The 20,705-nt window shown below is 42.3% G+C and overlaps 1 protein-coding gene across 1 annotated transcript in view; it reads right to left on the reverse strand.

Moving 5' to 3' along the window:
* RNF2 (ring finger protein 2) overlaps positions 1–20,705 on the reverse strand; it is a 197,853-nt gene that overhangs the window by 19,509 nt on the left and 157,639 nt on the right. Inside the window, exons 3-6 of the mRNA XM_029617550.1 lie at positions 16,955–17,043; positions 16,250–16,410; positions 11,120–11,335; positions 6,067–6,339 (exon numbers count right to left, since the gene is read on the reverse strand). Of these exons, the coding sequence (XP_029473410.1) occupies positions 6,067–6,339; positions 11,120–11,335; positions 16,250–16,410; positions 16,955–17,043 (739 nt within the window). The remainder of the gene's footprint in view (positions 1–6,066; positions 6,340–11,119; positions 11,336–16,249; positions 16,411–16,954; positions 17,044–20,705) is intronic.

Consider the following 20,705-nt stretch of genomic DNA (forward strand, 5'->3'; position numbering starts at 1 on the left):
TTCTTCCAACAGAAGATCTTAAATACACTCGCCCTCCTGCCTTCAAATACTACACCTCCCAAGCCAGGTGAGAATCTCCAGTCTCTTACTAGACCCAAATTTGACAGTTTCGAGTCAATCTCCACTAAAGAGATTGAATCCCTTTTAAAAAGGCAGAAACCATCAAGCCATCCGGCTGATAACATCCCATCGAGACTCCTGCTTCTCATCCCAAATGTGATCTCAGGACCTCTGACCGGCATCATAAACAGCCTTCTAACGCAAGGAAGCTACCCAGACAGTCTAAAAACCGCCTCACTCAAGCCCCTCCTCAAGAAACACAACTTAGATCCTAATGTACCAGCTAATTTCAGACCCATCTCTAACCTCCCATTTGTTGCCAAACTAACGGAGAAACTGGTAAACACCCAGCTTTCTGAATATCTTGAAGACCACAAGATCCTATTCCCATCGCAATATGGGTTCCGTAAATCACGCAACACGGAAACCCTTCTCATTTCACTTACTGACCATATTATCATGGGGTTGGACAAAGGACACTCCTTTCTGTTGGTCCTGTTAGACATCTCAGCGGCATTTGACACCGTCAACCATACCATCCTGCTGGATCGCCTAACAGACATCGGCATCTCCGGATCTGCCCATAACTGGTTCAAGTCCTTCCTCAGCAATAGGACTTTCAAAGTCAAAATCAACAATAAAGAGTCACCCCTAACTAAATCAACTCTTGGCGTACCTCAGGGTTCCTCCTTATCTCCTACCCTCTTTAATATTTACCTCCTCCCCCTCTGCCAATTGTTAACAGACCTCAACCTAATTCACTATTTGTACGCAGACGACGTGCAGATTCTAATACCGATAACAGAATCAATCTCAAAAGCGCTCACCCATTGGAACAACTGCCTTCTATCCATCACTAATCTACTCAACAGTTTAAACCTGGTTCTTAATGCCTCCAAGACAGAGCTGCTCCACATATCCTCAAACGAAATCAATATCTCCCCACCATCTCCACACATCTCTCACATTACTTGCAAGCAGGTTAGAGACCTTGGGGTAATACTAGACAATCGTCTAAACCTTAAGAAAATGGTCAACACAACCTCCAAAGACTGTTTCTTCAGATTACAGATTCTAAAACGACTTAAACCACTCTTATTCTTCCACGACTTCAGGACAATCCTCCAAGCGCTACTGTTCGCCAAAATAGACTACTGCAGTGCCCTTTTCCTAGGCCTTCCCAAATCCACTACCAAACCACTGCAGATGTTACAAAATGCGGCTGCGAGATTGCTGACCAGTACCAGCCGCAGCGAACACATCTCTCCCATCCTCAGGAACCTACACTGGTTACCAGTTAATTTCAGAATTCTATACAAATCAATCACCGTAATTCATAAAACTATCCATCATCATCTTCAACTCGACCTGGAAATCCCATTCAAACTCCACTCCTCTAACAGACCAACTAGAGATACTCTCAAAGGCACCCTGAAATTTCCCCCTACTAAAGCTTCACACCTCTCGATGACCAAAGACAGAGCTTTTTCGATAGCTGGCCCATCTATCTGGAATAGCATCCCTTCAAGTCTCAGAGTGGAGCCTTGCCTGTTAACTTTTAGAAAAAGACTTAAAACCTGGCTCTTTCACCAAGCCTTCACCGACCCACCAGACAATCACTAGTTGTCCTTCACGCTTACCCGTTATGATGATTATACTCACGAATGGACTCTGACTCTCCCAGGTTAAAGCACCATTAAGCTTTAACCCGTACGCCCTATGGCATCACTTCATATTTATTTCCTGCCTTATCTTCTTTCCAGCTTGTTGCAAGCTTCCAAGTTCTCTTCCCTGTTGATTGTAACTTTGACTCATTCCTACTTACTGTTTATCTTTCGTTTACTTGAATAGTTACCCCAGTTTTTTATTCTTGTTAATTGTAAACCGATCCGATATGGTTATTTACTATGAAGGTCGGTATATAAAACTGTTAAATAAATAAATAAATAAATAAATAAATAAATAAATAAAAATCATTTTGCCCATATCTGCTGGTCCATCATTCATAAAAGGTTAAAAGACAAAAGACAAATTTTGGTGTTTGATTATTTTCAGTAGCAATCAGAGGAGGTCTCACATTACTTGATAGACCCTGCACCTCCTATGTTGAAAAGTGCTAGAATAAGCAACTCCAAGGAAAGGAGAATTCCCAAAATACTGAGCATGTTAAAAAACCTCAGTGCGCTGAAAAGCATTACAGGGATGGAGCACCTGATCTCCAGGGCCCTCCGTACACTCAACACTTTGGGCAGCTCAAGGTATAAACCATATCCCCCCCAGGCAGAGAGTCCCTCAGAGCCAGGATCAAACAGGCAAGAAGAGGGAGGCACCAGGTGATCGCCAATTCCAAGACTGCACTGATGATGCTAAGGAAAAAACTGCTATCAGAAGACCCTGGTACAAAGGCAAAACAGAGAGGGTCATTTTCAGACACATTTCAGCAAGTAAAACGGTGCTTTACCTGCAGAAATGGGCTTTCTGATAATTGCCCACCCTGTATGCGGGCAGAAATATACACACAGTGCCTTTACCCTGGGTAGAGGAGGATTCCTGGGGACAGGGTTGGGGTAAGGTGTGCAACCTCACATCTACTTTCGGATTTTCAAGACTATGCATGGTTTTTTTTTTAATCCGACAAAACAGCAGGTGTACAAGTCTTCGGTTAATTTCCCTTAGACAATTGTCAAAATGAAAGCAAGCGGATAATTTCACTTTGAAATTCAGTGCAAAGTCTGTGGGGGGGGAAAAAAAAAAGTATCCATGGACCTTGAACATCAGCAAATGAGACTTGGTAGTTGGTCTGTAGGATCAGCAGGGAGTCTGAGGACAACCTGGTGCATACAGCCAACAGGAGACCTTGATTCTGATGCCTTGCACCAACCTCGATGGCCAGTGCCAGGAGGTTGCCACGGCAGTATGTGCGGCACGCCTCTCTGCAGCCTAAGATAGGGGTGAGGCGCTGGAGGGAGCTCTGATGCAGCTCAAGAACATCAACACGCGGCACTCGCAGAAGACCTGGTGCGTGTGCTTCCCCACTGGGGTGCCTCAAAGGTCAGTATGTAGCACCACCCACCTAGAAATGGGATGACTGTAAATAAACGATGTTCTGTGTCAGGAAATCCCTTCAATCCTTCCCTGATAGCTCTCCCATACCCCTGTGCATCCCCCTCTGAACAGCTGCGCACACAGGGGGCCATCAGGTGCAGGAAATCCAGAGCAGAACCCCACAATAGTGAAAAAAGAACATTTTATTGAAATATTTTTTGCTGTTCTAAGGGATTATTATGCATCCAGCTCCTGAGCTGCCATTCAGTGCCTTGTAAAAGTCTTCACATCCATGTACATTTTTCACATTCTATCTAAAAAAAAATACAAAAAAAAATGCATTAAAGTAGGAGTTTGTTTCACAATTACGGTATAGAAAAATTCCAAACGTAATTAAGACTAAAAATACAAAAAGTCTTGATTGCATACGTCTTCACACCAAACCCAAATTAGCTCTGATTCAAAAATTTGCCATAACAAGTCCCATTGTAAGAGCCCATTGTCTCCAATCACAGTGTGGAGCTGATTCGAACAGTCCTGGATGAAGCATCAAGATGTCTAAACAAAATATAAAACAATAATATACTGGTGTAACTTATATAGCACCCTTTTTTGTTGGACCTTTCAATCTCGAGTCAGGATTTATAAACAGACTCGTTTGTGATAAAGGGTCACTTTACTTTTTTATTTTACTAACATTTCTATTTGCATCTTATTTGTATATTTTTAATTTTTCATAAAAATTCAAAACCCAAAAGTGCTGATGAATATGCAAATAAATATGGCAAGGCAATTCACTCGGTCACAATCTCAAGAGTTTTGGTATATTTTCTAGTACTTATCGCCAAACAAGAGTCCCGAAAGTCCCGACATGGCCATGTTTCGGACTGAAGTCCTGCTTCAGGGGAACTGCTCCGATAATCCAATCCGAAAATATATATCAATCCGTCATTACGCTGCTCATTCCATCAGCATCTCAAAGCGGTTAATCCTGTGCAAATATTTTCTGCATGCGGTCTGAACTCAGACGCGCATAGTTTAAAAAATGGCGACACATTTATAGGCCTCCACCGGAAACACGTCTACAGCTAAAGTTCTCCATCAGGTCCTCTACTTCCCAACAAAAGGATTAACTGAAGTTCTCCATCCAGTCCGATGCAAATGAACCTCCCCCGCAAACACGTTTAGAACTGAAGGTCTCAGTCAGGTCTACTACTCCTTAAAATAAAATTAACTACAGTTCTCCATCAGGTCCACTGCAGATAGAATTGACAAGACTCCATCAGGAAGATGTCTGCAACAGGGCTATAGTTCTCCATCACGTCCACTACAGATACGATTGACAGAACGAGCTATGCCTTACTGAATAATTATATTATTTAGATCAGAGAATACCAATTAATCTTTTCATTTAAACCATGAGGATCCACAGTGTTTAAACTGAATATCCAATACTGCTCGCGGCGATTCAAAACAAGTTGTATATCTCCCCCTCTCGGGTTTTGGTGCGCCTTTTCCAAAATCGACCAACGTAAGTCCGTAAACTTGAAGACAGCATCAAGATGTCTGTCATATGAAGTGAATTTGAAGCAAAAGTCAAAACATACCAGACAAGGAGCTGCAGAAACAACTCAGGATAAAGTTATTCAAAAGGTACAGACTGTGGTGAAAAAAAAAAAAGTCACCCTGTTTGAATATCCCTTGGGCCTCTGCCAGGTCCATCGTTATAAAGGGGAAACAGCTTGGCATCATCCAAACATTGCTGCGATCAGGCCGTCCTTCCAAAGTCAGCAGCAGGCAGTTAAGACAATTGTGGCAGGAGGACTAAGATAACTTACAATGAATTACACAGGTCTTGGACTGAGACTGGGTAAAATGTTGCCTGTTCACAACAATTTCAAGATTACTCCACAAAAATGGCCTGCATAGGAGGGTGGCAAGCAGGACGTCACTGCTGAAGAAAAGCCATGTGATGTACCACATAGCATTTGCAAAGAAACACGAAGGGGACACTGCACGCACGGGGTGGAGGTTTTTGGTCTGATGAAAAATGGAATTTTTTGGTCTCAACGATAAGCGATATGCATGGCGTAAAACAAACCCAGCACATCACCCTGCTAACACCATCCCTACAGCAAAGCATGGTGGTGGCATCAATATGTTGTGCAGATGCTTTGCAGCACTGGGAAAAGGAGGCCTGTGAAGGTCGCAGGTACAGGCTGATCCTGGAGGAAAGCCGGTTCCAGTCTGCCATAGACCTGAAACTGGAGAGAAGATGCACCTTTCGGTAAGACAACGATCCCAAGCACCGTAGAGTAGCTCGGCAAGAAGAAAGTCAATGACCTCCAGCAGCTCAATCAAAGCCCAGACTTGAATCTAACAGAAGCCCACGGATGATCCCCAACCAACCTGAAAGAGCTTGAGCTTTTCTGCCCAAGAAGAATGGACAAACACTGCACCACCCCACCATGCAGTTGGTAGACATGGCCCATGGCTGTTACTGCCGCAAAAGGGGCTTTCACTAAGTAATGAGTCAAGAAGTGTGAAGATTTATGCAAGCAAGACTTTCTGGTTCATTTTATTCTTAATTGCATTTTTACATTCTTAATTATTTTTATGCTTAATTATTCTTATTTTTTTTCTTCTTATTACTTTTTCTTCTTAATTACTTTTGGAATACTTCTATAATTGTTCCTTCAAGATGAACATGTAGAGTATGTTCTGTAGATCAGTGAAACAAACTCCTACTTTAATGCAGGCTGATTTGCATTTTTTTAGACAGCAGAATGTGAAACCTGTCCCAGGGTGCGAAGACTTTTACAGGGCACGGTAGCTGAAGCACCTCAAGGCAGTTAAACAATGCACGGCATGATTTCTTTTAAACAGTTTGAAGAAAACACAAGATGCAGCCAATACCGATCACACCCAGAGATCTGGGGTGTGGGATTCCCTTGCTCTTGCCTGGTCTGTGCGTTGTCGTCTTTCTCCATAAGCGTGGGGTGAGGCCTAAAGACTAATTCAATTTCGCTAGCACCGTCCAACACAGGGTCTATGGTCACAGTCTCATTGTTATTATCCAGCTCCAGCCCCGAGTCGTCGGATGTCTTGGTCCTTTTGTTACTGGGCCCTGCTTCTTGATTGCTGTGCACGGACGCGTTGCTGCAGTGCGAACTGTCCCCGTTATCCTCTGCGCCGCTGCCGTTCTCAATCGGCTGTTTCTTGCCTCGCTGAAGCCTTGAAATAAAAGCGGGCAAAATATTTAAATACATAGTAGAGCGTGATGTAGATATTTGTGCTGTGTCACATCCTTAGCTTTCAAAATTTGTCTTTCTGTATCAAGATCTGAGATATTTACCCCTAGATTCATAAAAATGCGATAACACATGGATAACGCCCACGCTAAGAAAAAGGGGTGTGTGTGTGGAAATTTTAGAATTACCACACCACGTGATAACATAACCACTTCACATCGGTAGTATCACGGCCCACGATAATTCCTATTTTGCATATGAGAGAGAGTGAAAGAGAAACTGAGACTATCTATAAGACCCTCACAGTAGTCAAGTATTTACATCTAAGAAGGGGCATCTAATAGCTCAAGGTGGTGGTTTACGGTTTAGGGGCCAGCTTTTCATCCAGAGTAAGACGTGCAAACAGCACAGTTTTCGTACTATGTTCTCTCACCCTAGCTTGATGGACTCTATAACAGGGTACCCTCAAGCTAGGCTGAGATAAAATAGTACAAAATTTTATTTTTGTGAGTCTTTCCTCACTCCAAATGATGTGAAATCTTCACCGAGGTGTACTGTGCTGTTCATACTTCTCTCTCTGCATGGAAAACTGGCCCCAAAATCCTAAACCACCACCAAAACCTCACCTTGAGCTATCAGATGCCCCTCCTCTAGGCATATAAATAGTTGCACAGTGTGAGGGCCTCCCCAGAGGCTCTGGCTCTCTCTCTCTATCCCAAGCCCAGAAATGGCTGAAATACAATTCGAAAAATTTATCATGAATTGTGTTACAGCCATTTTGGGCAAATCCTACACTTTAATTCCAGGAAAAACGGTGTAGTTATTTCTGACATTGAAACCGTGCGACAGCATATGTTATCGCACGGCTCAATATTGCCCCTCATTTTCATAAATCCCACCCAAACTCCTCCCTAATCCCGCCCCCTCCCAAAATTTGCTTTTGTGCCATGAGCTAGCATTATTATCGCCTGTGTTAACGCCATAACGCATTTTAATGAATGACCCTGTACCAAGGCCCTAGGCGGGATACATAAAAAACATACATAATAAAATAAGCATACCATCTTCTGTTTTAATATAATAAGGACATATTAACAGCAAATTAAAGCACAATAAACCCTGCAAAACACATTACAGCAAACAAAAACACAGAACTCAAAATCTCTCACAGAAATGCCTGTCAGAACAAAACGGTTTTCAATAGGCCCTTAAATGTCTTGATACAGTCTGACTGCCAAATGGCAGGAGTTAATATCGAGACGACTCATTCTCTTGTTTCTACCAGGCGAGCATGTTTCATATGTGGGATATCAAGGAGACTCCATTGGAACAACTGGAGACCTCTGCAAGCGCTGTACATTTTTAACATGGCATTTGTCCAAGGAGATGATTCCATTCAGAGCAGCTGGTGGACTAGCATTGCACTGGATTGGTAACCAGTAGAGGTCAAATAACACTGGGGTAATGTTTTCCATTATTCTTTTGCCTGAAATTAGGCATGCAGCAGCATTCTGTATGAGCTGCAGAACATTAAGAGTGGTCATCGGCAGAGCCAAGTAAACCAAATTACAGTAGTCAATTGCTGGAAAAATTAATGCCTATACCAGGGGTCAAAAATCACCTGGCTGGAGTAACGACTTAAGGTTACGCAACAGGCAAAGCCTGTAAAAGCAGGATTTAATAACCACCTTAATTTGTGGGACAAACAAAAGCTTGAAATCAGTGATCACCCCCAGACTCCTTGCACTAGTGCTTATCTTCAGGTCTTTGTTCTTGAAAGTAATAAATGAAGACCCAGGAAGACAATGCATATGTTGAATTACCACTAGTTCAGTTTTGGCCAAATTCAATGCCAATTTGTGAACTATAGACTAGTGAGTCTGACGTCTGTGCCAGGCAACATGGTGGAAACTCTCATAAAGAACAAAACTGCTGAACGTATACATAGGCATAGATAAATGGGACAAAGCCAACATGGATTTAGCCAAGGGAAGTCTTGCCTCACCAATCTGCTACATTTTTTTGAGGATGTAAATAAACATGTGGATAAAGGTGAGCCAGTTGGTATAGAGTATTGGGATTTCCAGAAAACATTTGACAAAGTCCCTCACTGAGGGAAATTAAAAAGTCATGGGATAGGGGACAGCGTCCTATTGTGGATTGCCAACTGGTTAAGAGAGAGAAAACAGAGTAAGGCTAAATGGTAAATTTTCCCAATGGAGAAAGGTGAACAGTAGAGTGCCCCAGGGATCTGTTCTGGGACCACTGCTTTGTAATATATTTAAAAATAGAAATAATGAGGGAGGTGATCAAATTTGTTAAATCACAATCATGCAAGATTTCAAGAGGATCGTGAAAAACAGAGACTGGGCATGGAAATGGTAAATGAAATTTAATGTGGACAAGTGCAAAGTGATGCACTTAGGGAAGAGTAACCCAAATTATAGCTGCACAATGCAAGGCTCCACATTAGGAGTCACCACTCAGGAAAAGGATCTAGGCGTCATCGTTGATAAGCTGAAATCTTCTGCTGAGTGTGCATCAGCAGCCAAGAAAGCAAACAGAAAGCTAGGAATTATTAGGAAAGGAATGGAGAATAAAACAGAGAATACTATAATGCCTCTGCATTACTCTATGCTTGAGTATTGTGTGCAGTTCTGGCCACCACATCTCAAAACAGATATAGCAGAATTAGAAAAGGTAGAGAGAAGGGCGACCAAGATGATAAAGGGGATGGAATGATTCCCCTATGAGGAAAGGCTGAAGAGGTTAGGGCTGTTCAGCTTGGAGAAGAGACGGCAGAGGGGGGATATGATAGAGGTCTTTAAGATCATGAGTGGAATGGAACGAGTAAACAATCAGTTGTTTACGCTTTCAAAAACTACAAAGACTGAGGGGACACACAATGAAGTTTCTAGGTAATACATTTAAAACTAATAAGAGAAAATATTTTTTTATTCAACACATAATTAAGATTTGGAATTCATTGCCAGAGGATGTGGCAAAATCTCTTAGTGTAGCTGCATTTAAAAAACGTTTTAGGCAAGTTCCTGGAGGAAAAGTCCACAAACCATTATTAAGGTGGACTTGGGAAAATCCACTTCTTATCCCTGGGATATTCAGATTGAATCTTTCTACCCTTTGGGATCCTGCCAGGTTCTTGTGGCCTGGATTGGCCACTGTTGGAAACAGGATGCTGGGCTTGATGGACCTTTGGTCTGACCCAGTATGGCATTTTCTTATGTTTCACCATGAATAAACATATCAATATCAACAAAGAGGTTTCAGACCATGACTTACCCAGTGAGATGTAAAACTGGCTATTGTCAGCATCTAGATGATATCCATTACCCAAACTGGACAGCAGTCTACATGAAGGGCTAGATAAATATTAAACAAGAGTACAGACAGGGCAGAGCCCTGTGGCATGCCAGACTCCACTGTATAAATACCGGACTGGGTTTAATACGTCCAGGCTTGCTGGTTCCTGTTGACTATATATTTTTGTATTTATTTATACAATTTCCATCCCACCCAATTACCAAAGTAGTCTGGGCGATTTCCATAATAACATCCATAATCATAAACCAGACAACATAAAATAATGTGACTGGAACTATTTAAAGACGCAAGTCACTTTACCCTCCATTGCCTCAGGTACAAACTTAGACTGTAAGCCCTCTGGGGATAGGGGAAATACCTACAGCACCTGAATGTAATCCACTTTGAAGCGCTGAGAAAAGTGAAAAAAGCGGAATATAAAAACTAAAATAAAATACAGGGGATGGAGCATCATGAGTGGGGTAAGACAGGTTATTCCCCCTTTCCAATGGGGAAGACTCCATGAAACAAACTGGTAGCAGATTCAAGACAAATTATAGCGTACTACTTTGTTGAAAACTTTCGGCAGGAAAAAGGAACAATTCACCTCTCTATACAGAGGTCTCTAATTGATTCTGGGATTTCTTTTTCCTTGATTGGTTTAGCTTCCCTTATTGTGGCCTAACTTTTCTTTGTATATTCTGGTTATTTTTCTTCCTTTGAAACTTTAGTGATACAATTAATCTGTCTGTTTTCCTATTTCTCTTTGTTCTTGATTTATTGTAATTGAAAAAAATCACAAAAATAAAATAAAATAAAATAAATTGGAGAATCAAGCTGTGGAATTCATTGCTGGAGGATATAGTCACTGCATCTAGCAGAGCTGGGTTTAAAAGAGGGATGGACAAGGTTGTGAAAGAAAAGTCTATAAAAGAAAATCCACCGCTTATCCCTGGGAGTGAGCAACAAAGAACTGGATCTACTCTTTGGGATCTGCTGGTACTTCCTTATGACCCAGACTGGCCCCTGTTGAAGACGGGATGCTAAGCTTGATGGACCTTTGGTCTGGCCCAGCATGGCCCCGTCCTCTGTTCTTATGGTCACTTATAACACACAGTCAAATCTTATGATGAACTTCATGGTATGGGCTAGAGCAGGAGTTGTCAACTCTGATCTCTGAGGACCATAAACAGGCCTGGTTTTTCAAAGTGACCCCAATGAAATTAATCAGAAAAATCTGCATTCACTTGTTCCAAGAGCCAGATTCATTTGCATAATTTGGTTGCTTTGAAACTCAAGACCTGTTTGCAGCCATTGACGACTGACGTCGAGCACCACTGGGCTCAAACAACAAAGGATTTGGGATCCCTTGCCCCCTTCTGCTTCTGGAAGCCAGCCAGTTACACGGCATACCCATTCCCCAGTACTGAGAACTGCCTGACCTGTTCATTGCCTGTATCTTCAGTCCCTCCTCGATGCTGTGGCTCAGAGCCTGCTGGTTGTTGTGTTTGCTGATCCTGGCCAGTACCCGCTCCTGATGGGCCTCGTACTCATCACGGCTCGGATATATCTTGCTGATTAGGGCATCAAAATTCGGATCTGGCCGGAGGGATCTTTTAGAAACAAGTTTTTTCCGACAAGTGGGACACTCTTTGTTTCTGATGCAGAGAAAGGAAGGGAAAGAGTATTGTTAACATTCTCGTGAGTTACTCGGCTCTCACTTTTAGCTCTCAGAGCTGAATCTTGAAATGACCTCTCTCATCAAACCTTTCACAAGACTACGAAGAATTGGTATACAGGACCCAAATTCTATCTTCCTGGGCTGATTTGTTCTAACTGAAGACCTAAATACCTCTTACACAAATATAAATGGTAGTGTTTGACAATTCTTACCTCTGCCCCTGGTTCCTAATCACTGCTAAGCACCCCTGCTTCCCACGGTCAGAGACGGGACACTGGGCTGCATGCAACACTGGTCTGTCCATGTTTGGCAATTCTTATGTTATAATGTATGCACTACACTGTCGGTCTTGTTTGCTCTTCTCATTCCCAAACGCATAATTTTTTTCCCCTTTTTGATTAATATACATTTTTGTAGGATCATAACAGGCACAAGACTATTTTCATTTTGAAAAAATAATTATGAAATTGCCATCACCTTAAATTCCTTTTTTTTCCCCCCCTTACTAGGAAAAAACCAATGTGCCCCCTTTTAAAATGCTACTATATAGCAGGTCCCATGGTTTGTCCATGGTGCTCTGTAGGAAGCCTTAAACTAACTGTGAGACATTCTTTGTGGGGCTAGTGGCATTTTGGCTAATGGTGAAGGTGGCACTTGGGACCTTACAGCTAACAGCCAAACAGCTTACGCGACCCCTTCAACCAGGGTTGCAGCAGTTTGGATGATCCAGTACTGGTGGAAGGCTCTTGTAAGGGGCATCATGCGGATGCCTGTTACTGAGACAGAAGTGATGCCCATGAACTAATGGTTAATGAGACATTCAGTCCTGTAGCTTTGCCACAATGAGCTGCATTTCAACTTTAGTGCATTAACATTCAAAACTATTTTGCATCACAGTGGCAATGAACAACAAATGCATCTGCTTCCAGCATAGACACATAATTTGTACTCACACTAAGGAACTGAAGCTGGAAGCACTTTTCTCACCTTTGCATGTCTACGAAGTCCAAACTTCCATGCATTTTGACCCTTTGATAGCAGTTATCTTTGCACTGAACATTCCCACTGGTAGCGTGAAGCCCATTTCCATTCAGGCTGGACGTCAGACCCAGAGAAAGTCCCATCCTTCAACGGGCTTCAGCGCATCAGTTTGTAGCATAGGAAACACCAAGCAAACTATCTCCTCATCTGGCCACAGAAATTCAGAGAAAGAACCCAGGCAAATGTCCAATGTGTGGCAGAGCGCCCACGGGACACTTTCACGCTGAGAGAAGCAGAGAAATACCAAAAGGGTGGAGAAGGAAAACCGCCAGCTACAGCTGTGAACGCACTGCCTGGCAGCTCAGAACAAGCCATGAACAGGAATGGGGGGCACGGGGAGGAGTGTGCGTCTGCACGCGGGGGTGCTCTTTACGTATCAACACGGCTTCCGAAAGGGACATTCCACTGAAACTCTTCTATTAGCTTCTTTTGATACTTTATTCCATGCTTTTGATTCCTATACAGACTATATCGTAGTCTTTCTTGACATTTCAGCAGCATTTGACACGGTTGATCATCAAATACTCATTTCAGGTCTTAAATCTATAGGTATTACAGGTACAGTTCTAAACTGGTTTTCATCTTTTCTTACTGGACGCCCCCAGCAAGTTAACATTAATTATCACGCTTCTGTCTCTTACACAATTCTGTCCAGAGTACCTCAGGGTTCATCGCTATCTCCCATACTTTTCAATATATACCTCCTTCCCTTATGTTGTATTCTATCTTCTCTAAATCTACAATTCAAAATCTATGCAGACGATATACAGTTCTTAGTTTCTTATAAAACATCCTGGCGCCACTTTATCTATGGTCTCTCTTTATCTATCTACTATTAATTCATGGCTTTCACACGTTTAAAATTGAACCCGTCAAAAACTGAGATCGTTCATTTAACCTCTATTTCAGATTCCTCAATTGGTCCACCTTCACATCTGGTAACAAATGGCGTGTCGATCCCGATAACACATTATGCTACAAATCTAGGAGTTATCATAAACACGGATTTATCAATGAAACAACACAATTCCTCACTGACTAGAAAATCATGTTATAAATTACAAATTACAACTCTTAAAACGTCTCCGCCCTCTACTTTTCCATCACGATTTCCGAACTATTCTACAGTCACTAATTTTCTCTGGTCTGGACTATTGCAATGCCCTTTACCTAGGCTTACCTGATTCCACAATTCATTCTTTACAACTAGTTCAAAACAGAGGAGCTCGCATCTTATCCGGCATCTCTCTTCGAAATCACATCACACCAACTTTGCAATCCCTTCATTGGCTACCCATAAAATTCAGGATACAACATAAAGTACTTACTATCATTCGCGGTTTAATACACAATTCTTCTACTTGGCTCTGTTCTATGCTCTGTATCTACAAACCCGTTCGACATTTAAGATCACTAACACAAAATCTATTAAGACATTCCATTACCACGACTGGCAAGACTAGACATCACCAGAAGGAGCGCGTTCTCTGTAGCAGGACCCTCCCTCTGGAAATCATTACCGAATCCACTCCGTCTATTATCAAATCCACTTCACTTTAAAAAAAATCTCTGAAAACACATCTGTTTCAATTAGCATTCAATACTTCAAATACACAACAATAAGCACGCAATCCTTCCTCCCCCCCCTTTTTAGTATTCTTCCTCCGTGAACTATTATAACACTACAAAACTTATTCACCCCTCCCTCCCTTTCCAGATACTTACTCACTCCCCCCCTCTCATTTTTCCCCCTTATTTTACAGGGTAATTGATGGCACAAGTTTTTCTTATCCTATTAAGACCCTTTTATTTATAAAACCTTTTTTTACTTTTATTATTTATTATATCAATTTTGTGTAATTTTTATTTTTTAATTTATTTTCTAATCTGTCTTATTTTATATTACTTTTTGTAAACCGTTTTGATAAAACTTACATTTGTAAAAACGGTATATAAATACTTTTAAATAAATAAATAAATACATTTTAGGGGTTTTGTTTTTTTTTTAGTGATGGCAATATTTCAACGTACGCACAAACAACACAAACAGTCTCCCGAGAGCTATTCCCCTTATTGTCCGTCTAAGAAAATTGGGGAAATACTGATCAACTAATGTGTTAAGCATGCAAATAGCAAAAGCAGCTCAGAGTGAGCTTAGCAATATATTTAAAAAAATTAAAAAAAGGATTATAGCCAAAACGTTATTTAATAGTAATCAAATGTTTCATAATCCCTGGGTGCAAAAGGAGAGAGGGAATTCCAGCTGTAGCATAATAGTACGACCTATAGGTAGGCATTCAGGATACAAATGTGTTCCACAGGGAGGCCTAATGAAAGTAAAATCCCTGAGGGCTGAGAATGAAGACCCAATGCACCTCAGCTTCACACCCCCATCCCCATCATGGATGGCAGGAAGCTGGGCTGGGACAGACTGAAAGGCCAAAAGCAAAATATAAATACAGATAAAATATACTGAGATTATAAAGAGTGAGAGAGAGAGAGGGATCCAACAGAAAACAATGCACTCAAGCTGAGGAATCTGATTGGTGTTGCATTGACCAATAAAACAATGTTGGCTGGATGGATAACTGAGCTTATACCTGCACGGCAGGCCTATACTTCCTATCTGTTCTGTATTGATGGTTATATATGACTATGTTGATGTTGATGTGTCCATGACCTGCTATTTATTAAGTTGACTTAGAAAATAGTCGCTGCTATTATTAGCAACAGTAACATGGAATAGACTTAGTTTTTGGGTACTTGCCGGGTTCTTATGGCCTGGATTGGCCACTGTTGGAAACAGGATGCTGGGCTTGATGGACCCTTGGTCTGACCCAGCATGGCATGTTCTTATGTTTACTGTACTCCGTTTTGGCTGTGTTGGTACTGGTTGCGGCACATGAAAATTGTCAATAAAAATCATTTTGGCAAAAAAAAAAACCCAACAATGGAAGAAGGCTAATAGCTCTAGGATTTTGCATATTAGATGAATGCAACGAACTAGCCACAGTGAATATTGTATGACACACATTTACACACACTGCGGCTAGGAAACAGGTTAATTTGCATATTACGGGGTGAGTTTTCAAAGAGTAAATTAGCATATACACACGTAAGTAGCATCTGCTTTCATGCCTGCTATTTTATAAGCATGAAACATCCATGCATATTTTAAAGTTTGGGTGCACATATATGCATGTAAAAAGGGGGCAGCCTAAGAACATTCCGGAGCGGGGCCAACATTTACATATATAAGTTGCTATTTTAAAAGACATGCATGTAGATTTGCCAACTTATTCGTGGAATTTTACACCTGCTAATTACCTGCTGGACTACTGGCTGGGGGGAGTTCGGGCTGAAGAACCAGGAGGGTCTTGATGATCCAGAGGACTGGGGAAATTGATGGAGCAACTGGTAAAACTGGTAATGCCAATTACACGCGCGCATGTTTTAAAATTCACCAGTGTATGCGAGTAAGTCCTCCTTTATTTTCACGTATATTTATGAAAGAGATAGGAAAGGATGCGTGGTCAATGCCTTGAGCTACTCGCTTTCAGTGCACTGCATGCACAAGCACACCTACGCATTTATTTTATGATACGCGTGGGTCATAAAAATCTATCGTAAATCTACGCGCGGCCATACACACGTACATGCCGCCACGCGCACTTGTTTGAAAGTTTGCCCTCCCCCAGGTACACCCTGAAAGTCAGAAAGGGACCCTGCTTGAGAACCTTACGGGTCAGCTCCGAGAAACGCCGTGACAGGGGACACGAGCGAGTCTCATCCCGCCGGCAACTTGGCAGCACAGCCCTGCCGGCCCCCACCCTTTGCTCCGAGAACTCACCCGCTGCGCAGGGCGGTGATGATGCAGTCTGCGCAGAAGCGGTGCAGGCACTCCTTGGTGGTCATGGTGTTCTTCAGCATGTCCAGGCAGATGGGGCACATGAGCTCGCTGTGCAGGCTCCTCGGGGACACCACGATCTCCAGCCCATCCGTTATTGCTTCCTGTAGAAGGGAAGCAGGAAGAGTCCCAGAACCAGAGCTTACAACGGCAAAACTGGAATTGGAGGGGAGGGGGCAGGGGAAACGTGCTTCTGGTTTATTTTTTGCATAAAATTAAATCTGCATTCTCCCCCTCTCCCTCCCAATCTGAAGAGCAAATCTGGTTAACACTGAAAATACAGGAGAGCACGTTTATCTGGAAAGGCCATGACCAAGGCCATTCCAGACGATGGATTTTTCAAGATAAAAGAATTTCAATTAATTGTTTTTTTTAGCATAATAGATCACAGTCAGGGGATTGTGATTTTTTTCTGGATATTTTCTAGTTAATAAATATTCGGATAAACAGTGCTCTGCTATATACATATAAAACATACAGTTATCCAAGGACTTAACATGCAATGTTCCTTCTATCCTCTCTTCCCCCCAAGCATAAAAAGTATTTATCAAAAAAAACAACCGGAAATGTAAAAAAAATTCCATATGCTATATCTGCTTCATTGTAGAGTATGTGGCGCGAAGGAGACATCTGGTGTGCATTACCAACCTGAGGTGTTCTCTGTAACTCGTACAGGCTGAGCTCCCATGTTTTACTCAACGGCTGCGTCCCGTTGGTCTGCACAGCCTGGGCCATGGCTGCAAATGAGAAGCGAGAGTCAGGAGAACAGTCCGAGTAAGGTCCCCTGCACAACACAGAATCAGGACAAACAGACACATCGCGCTGAAGGCCAGCCATGCTTCCCGCGCCACACCTACAGCGCTCACAGAGTGCCACTTCTTTGTGTGCATAACAGGAGTAAAGCCTTTTGCATACTGTAGGTGAAGTAGCTTGCCCTACCGCTTACACCCTGGGGGTGGCTGCCAAGAGCATCTGATCGTTCAAAACCTGGCACACAGCGTGACCAAGGCGTTGTTCAGCCAGGGATGGCCACTGGCTAGCCTAGGAATGGTTATGGGATATCGTACCCTAGGACGCTGCCCTCAGCCACAGGATGCCACTGCAATGCCACTTCAGACTGACATATAAAACCAAACCACGGGTCATGATCAGATTCCCTCCCACACACAGACTAGTGCAGGGCCCAGCAAGGCTGGAAAGGATGGCTCATTGCCAAAATGGACAGAGCCACTGTCTCCAGGGAGCAGCAGTGTTTCGCAGCAGGCCTGGCTTAGCCACAGCAGTGCCACACAGCTCCCTTGCAGAGGTTGCTTGTCCTGGATTACTGTCCATCGATTTCTCACTGCACAGGCCCAGGAATGCAAGAGTTTGTATTTATATGCTTAATTTTGCAATTCCAGAATGAGGGTCTGGCTCTTTGAAGGCGACGCTGGGCTGCAGGATGCTGAACTCCTGATGTGATCCTGCCCAATCCGGTCTCACTCCTCCCCGTGAAGAGGCAGAATGACATCCAAAAAAGTAAATCACGTCTTTAAGACCATGCAAATGCTCCCACCAGTACTACACTCCCACCCTTTACTAGTCCCTGCTAACCTGTACTCAGAATCCCCGTATTCCAAAAACATTAACGACATGATATAGCAGGGAAAGAAATTCCTTTTAAATAATTACCCAAGACCAGTTGACAATGGAAGGAGCTACTCTCATTTATACCGTTCCCAGTTATTGATATTTATCATTTATCATCATCGAGAAGGGGACAGCACAAGCATTTTCAGAAAGTCAGGGCACCTTAAAGACACAGAAGAGGGTGATGGTAAAATCGGATAATCCAGGGTGAGAAGCGGATACACTGTGGCAGCAGGTCAGGGACGTTTGAAAGGACAGGGCTTCGGCACGCTGAAGTGACGAGGGGTCGGAGTGGATTGAACGAGTTTGTTCCAGAGCGTGCTGAGGACAAAGAGTAAAATCAGGATAGGAAGCAGGGGTGGGCCTCAAGCAAGGGCAGCCAGAGCCGCCAGACTGAGAGCAAAGGGCAAGGGTAGGAAAGTAAGCAGAGCAGAGAGGAAGGGTTGAATGGTCAGTTCTCTCAGTGGAGTGCCCCAGGGATCTGGAATGGGACCGGTACTTTGTCATTTACTTATCAATGATCTGGAAAAGGGAGCGCGATGAGTGAGGTGATTGGATCTGCAGATGAAAGAAGATTATTCAAAGATCACGAGCCCTTTGTGAGAAATTGCAGGAGGACCATGCGAGACTGGAAGACTGGGCATCCAAATGGCAGACGGCATTTAATGTGGACAGGTGCAAGGCGATGCATACAGGGAAGAATAATCCAAACTATAGGGACACCATTCTAGGTTTCGTATTAAGCATCCTCACCCAGGAAAAAGATCTTGGACTCACCCTGGAGAATACTTTGAAATCCTCAACTCGGTGTGCATCCTCTGCCAAAAAAGCTAATGGAATATTAGGTATTATTAGGAACGGACAGAAAATAAAACAGACACTATCCTAATGCCTCTGTATCGATCCACAATGCCGCAATATCTTATTTATTTATAGACATTTGATATTCTACCTTTTGCCAAGACTGGCCTTACGGAGGATAAATCAAACAATTACAAGTGAAATAACTTTCAGTGATGAGCAAATTCACTGTAGGGTATACAACTTCAAGTCCTTAATCAGAAGTACAGGAGAACAAAGGTCAAGGGAATGGGGTCTCTGCAGGAAAGATCTGACTGAAAATCTATGTCTTAGCTTTTCTCAGTAAGCTAGCAAGGTTCAAGCTGTAGGGATGGGTGATATCTTGCTCCAAGTCTTTGGTGCATAACAGCTGAAGGCACAAAGTCTAGTACAGGACAATCTGGCAGAGGCAAGAGGACAAGATGAAAGAAGAGCCATTTAGAAGGACTGAAGATCTGTTCTGAGTGTGTTAAGAGGAAAGACGTTGGGAGAGGTACTCGGGCGTTTGCTTACTCACACATTTATCCTGCTTTTGCCTGGGAGTCAGTGAAGTATCGGTTTTATGTGGTCAGTTTGGTTCTTACCAAAACTCTAGCAGCAGTACCATGAAGGAGCTGGAGATACTTCAGACTGTATTGCATGATGCCATTAAATAGGGAGTTGCAGTAGTCCTTTTGGCTGGTGATTACTGCATGGATTACAGTAGCATTGAGTCTGAGGTAGTTGCGCAGTTGGCGGATATGATGCAGGTATATAAAGGAAGGACTTGCCACCTTCATAATGTGAGCTTCAATGGTGAAGTTTTGGTCAAGTTGAACATGTAGATTTTGAACTGACTCCTTAGGCTTTAATAGAGTACCTGACAGGGAAGGAAATGTTTGCAGGGGAAGACAGCTGAATCCAAGGAATTCCGATTTGGAGGGGCTTAGCTTGAATTTGTGGTCACTAAGCCATTGGGATATTGCTGTAAGACAATCATTGAGGTTTGCAATGATGTTTGGTCAAGCCCCATGTTGATGTACAGTTGGATGTCATCAGCAAATAGGTAAGATACCAATACTGAAGGCACTAAGACATATTTTCAGAGGGATCTATATATTGATATTCAAAATTCCACTTCAAATCACCTCGTGTGAAGATAATTTATTAAAGATAATTGTGCATTGACATATACATTTTTAGTCTCTCGAATGAGTTGACCATTAAATTGATGTTTTAGTCAGATCAAAAAAAATTTTTTATCAGCAAAGAAACATTTTTTGAGCTGGAGAGGAAAGTTTCATACTATGTTCTTTTTACCCCCACAATCGGGTAATATATTTTTTTTAATCATAAACAATCCTTCACCAACCTAATTGTTTTTTTATATATGTTTTTTTGTGTAGCGTGAGTTTAAAAATTTAACAATAATGCTGTGCCAGTATGACTAATCTCAAGCGCCCGCTTTTGACATAAAGCTTTGATGTAAAAATATCTGTATGTAAGCTATGTCCAGTTAAACCGACTTATCTATCTATGAAACTTTCCTCTCCAGCTCAAAAAAATTATCTTTGCTGATAACAAATTTTTTGATTTGACTAAAACATCAATTTAATGGTCAACTCATTCGAGAGACTAAAAATGTATATTTCAATGCACAATTATGTTTAATAAATTATCTTCACACGAGGTGATTTGAAGTGGAGTTTTGATCAGCAAAGAGGTGGCATTCAATACTGAAAGATTGGATGAGGTCACACTTAGGACAGATGTAAATATTGAAAAGGATCAGGGAGACAACTGAGCCTTGAAGCACTCCACAGGTGAGATCTTTGGGTCTGGACATTTTATTGGCTCATACAACAGATTGGGTTTCGTTAGATAGGAATGATTCAAACCATTTTAGGGCTGTGCCTTCAATGTCAATGTTTCTTTATCGTCAGATCAGGAG

Source organism: Rhinatrema bivittatum, chromosome 10 (genome assembly GCF_901001135.1).
Source record: "Rhinatrema bivittatum chromosome 10, aRhiBiv1.1, whole genome shotgun sequence".
Taxonomy (NCBI): Eukaryota; Metazoa; Chordata; class Amphibia; order Gymnophiona; family Rhinatrematidae; genus Rhinatrema; species Rhinatrema bivittatum.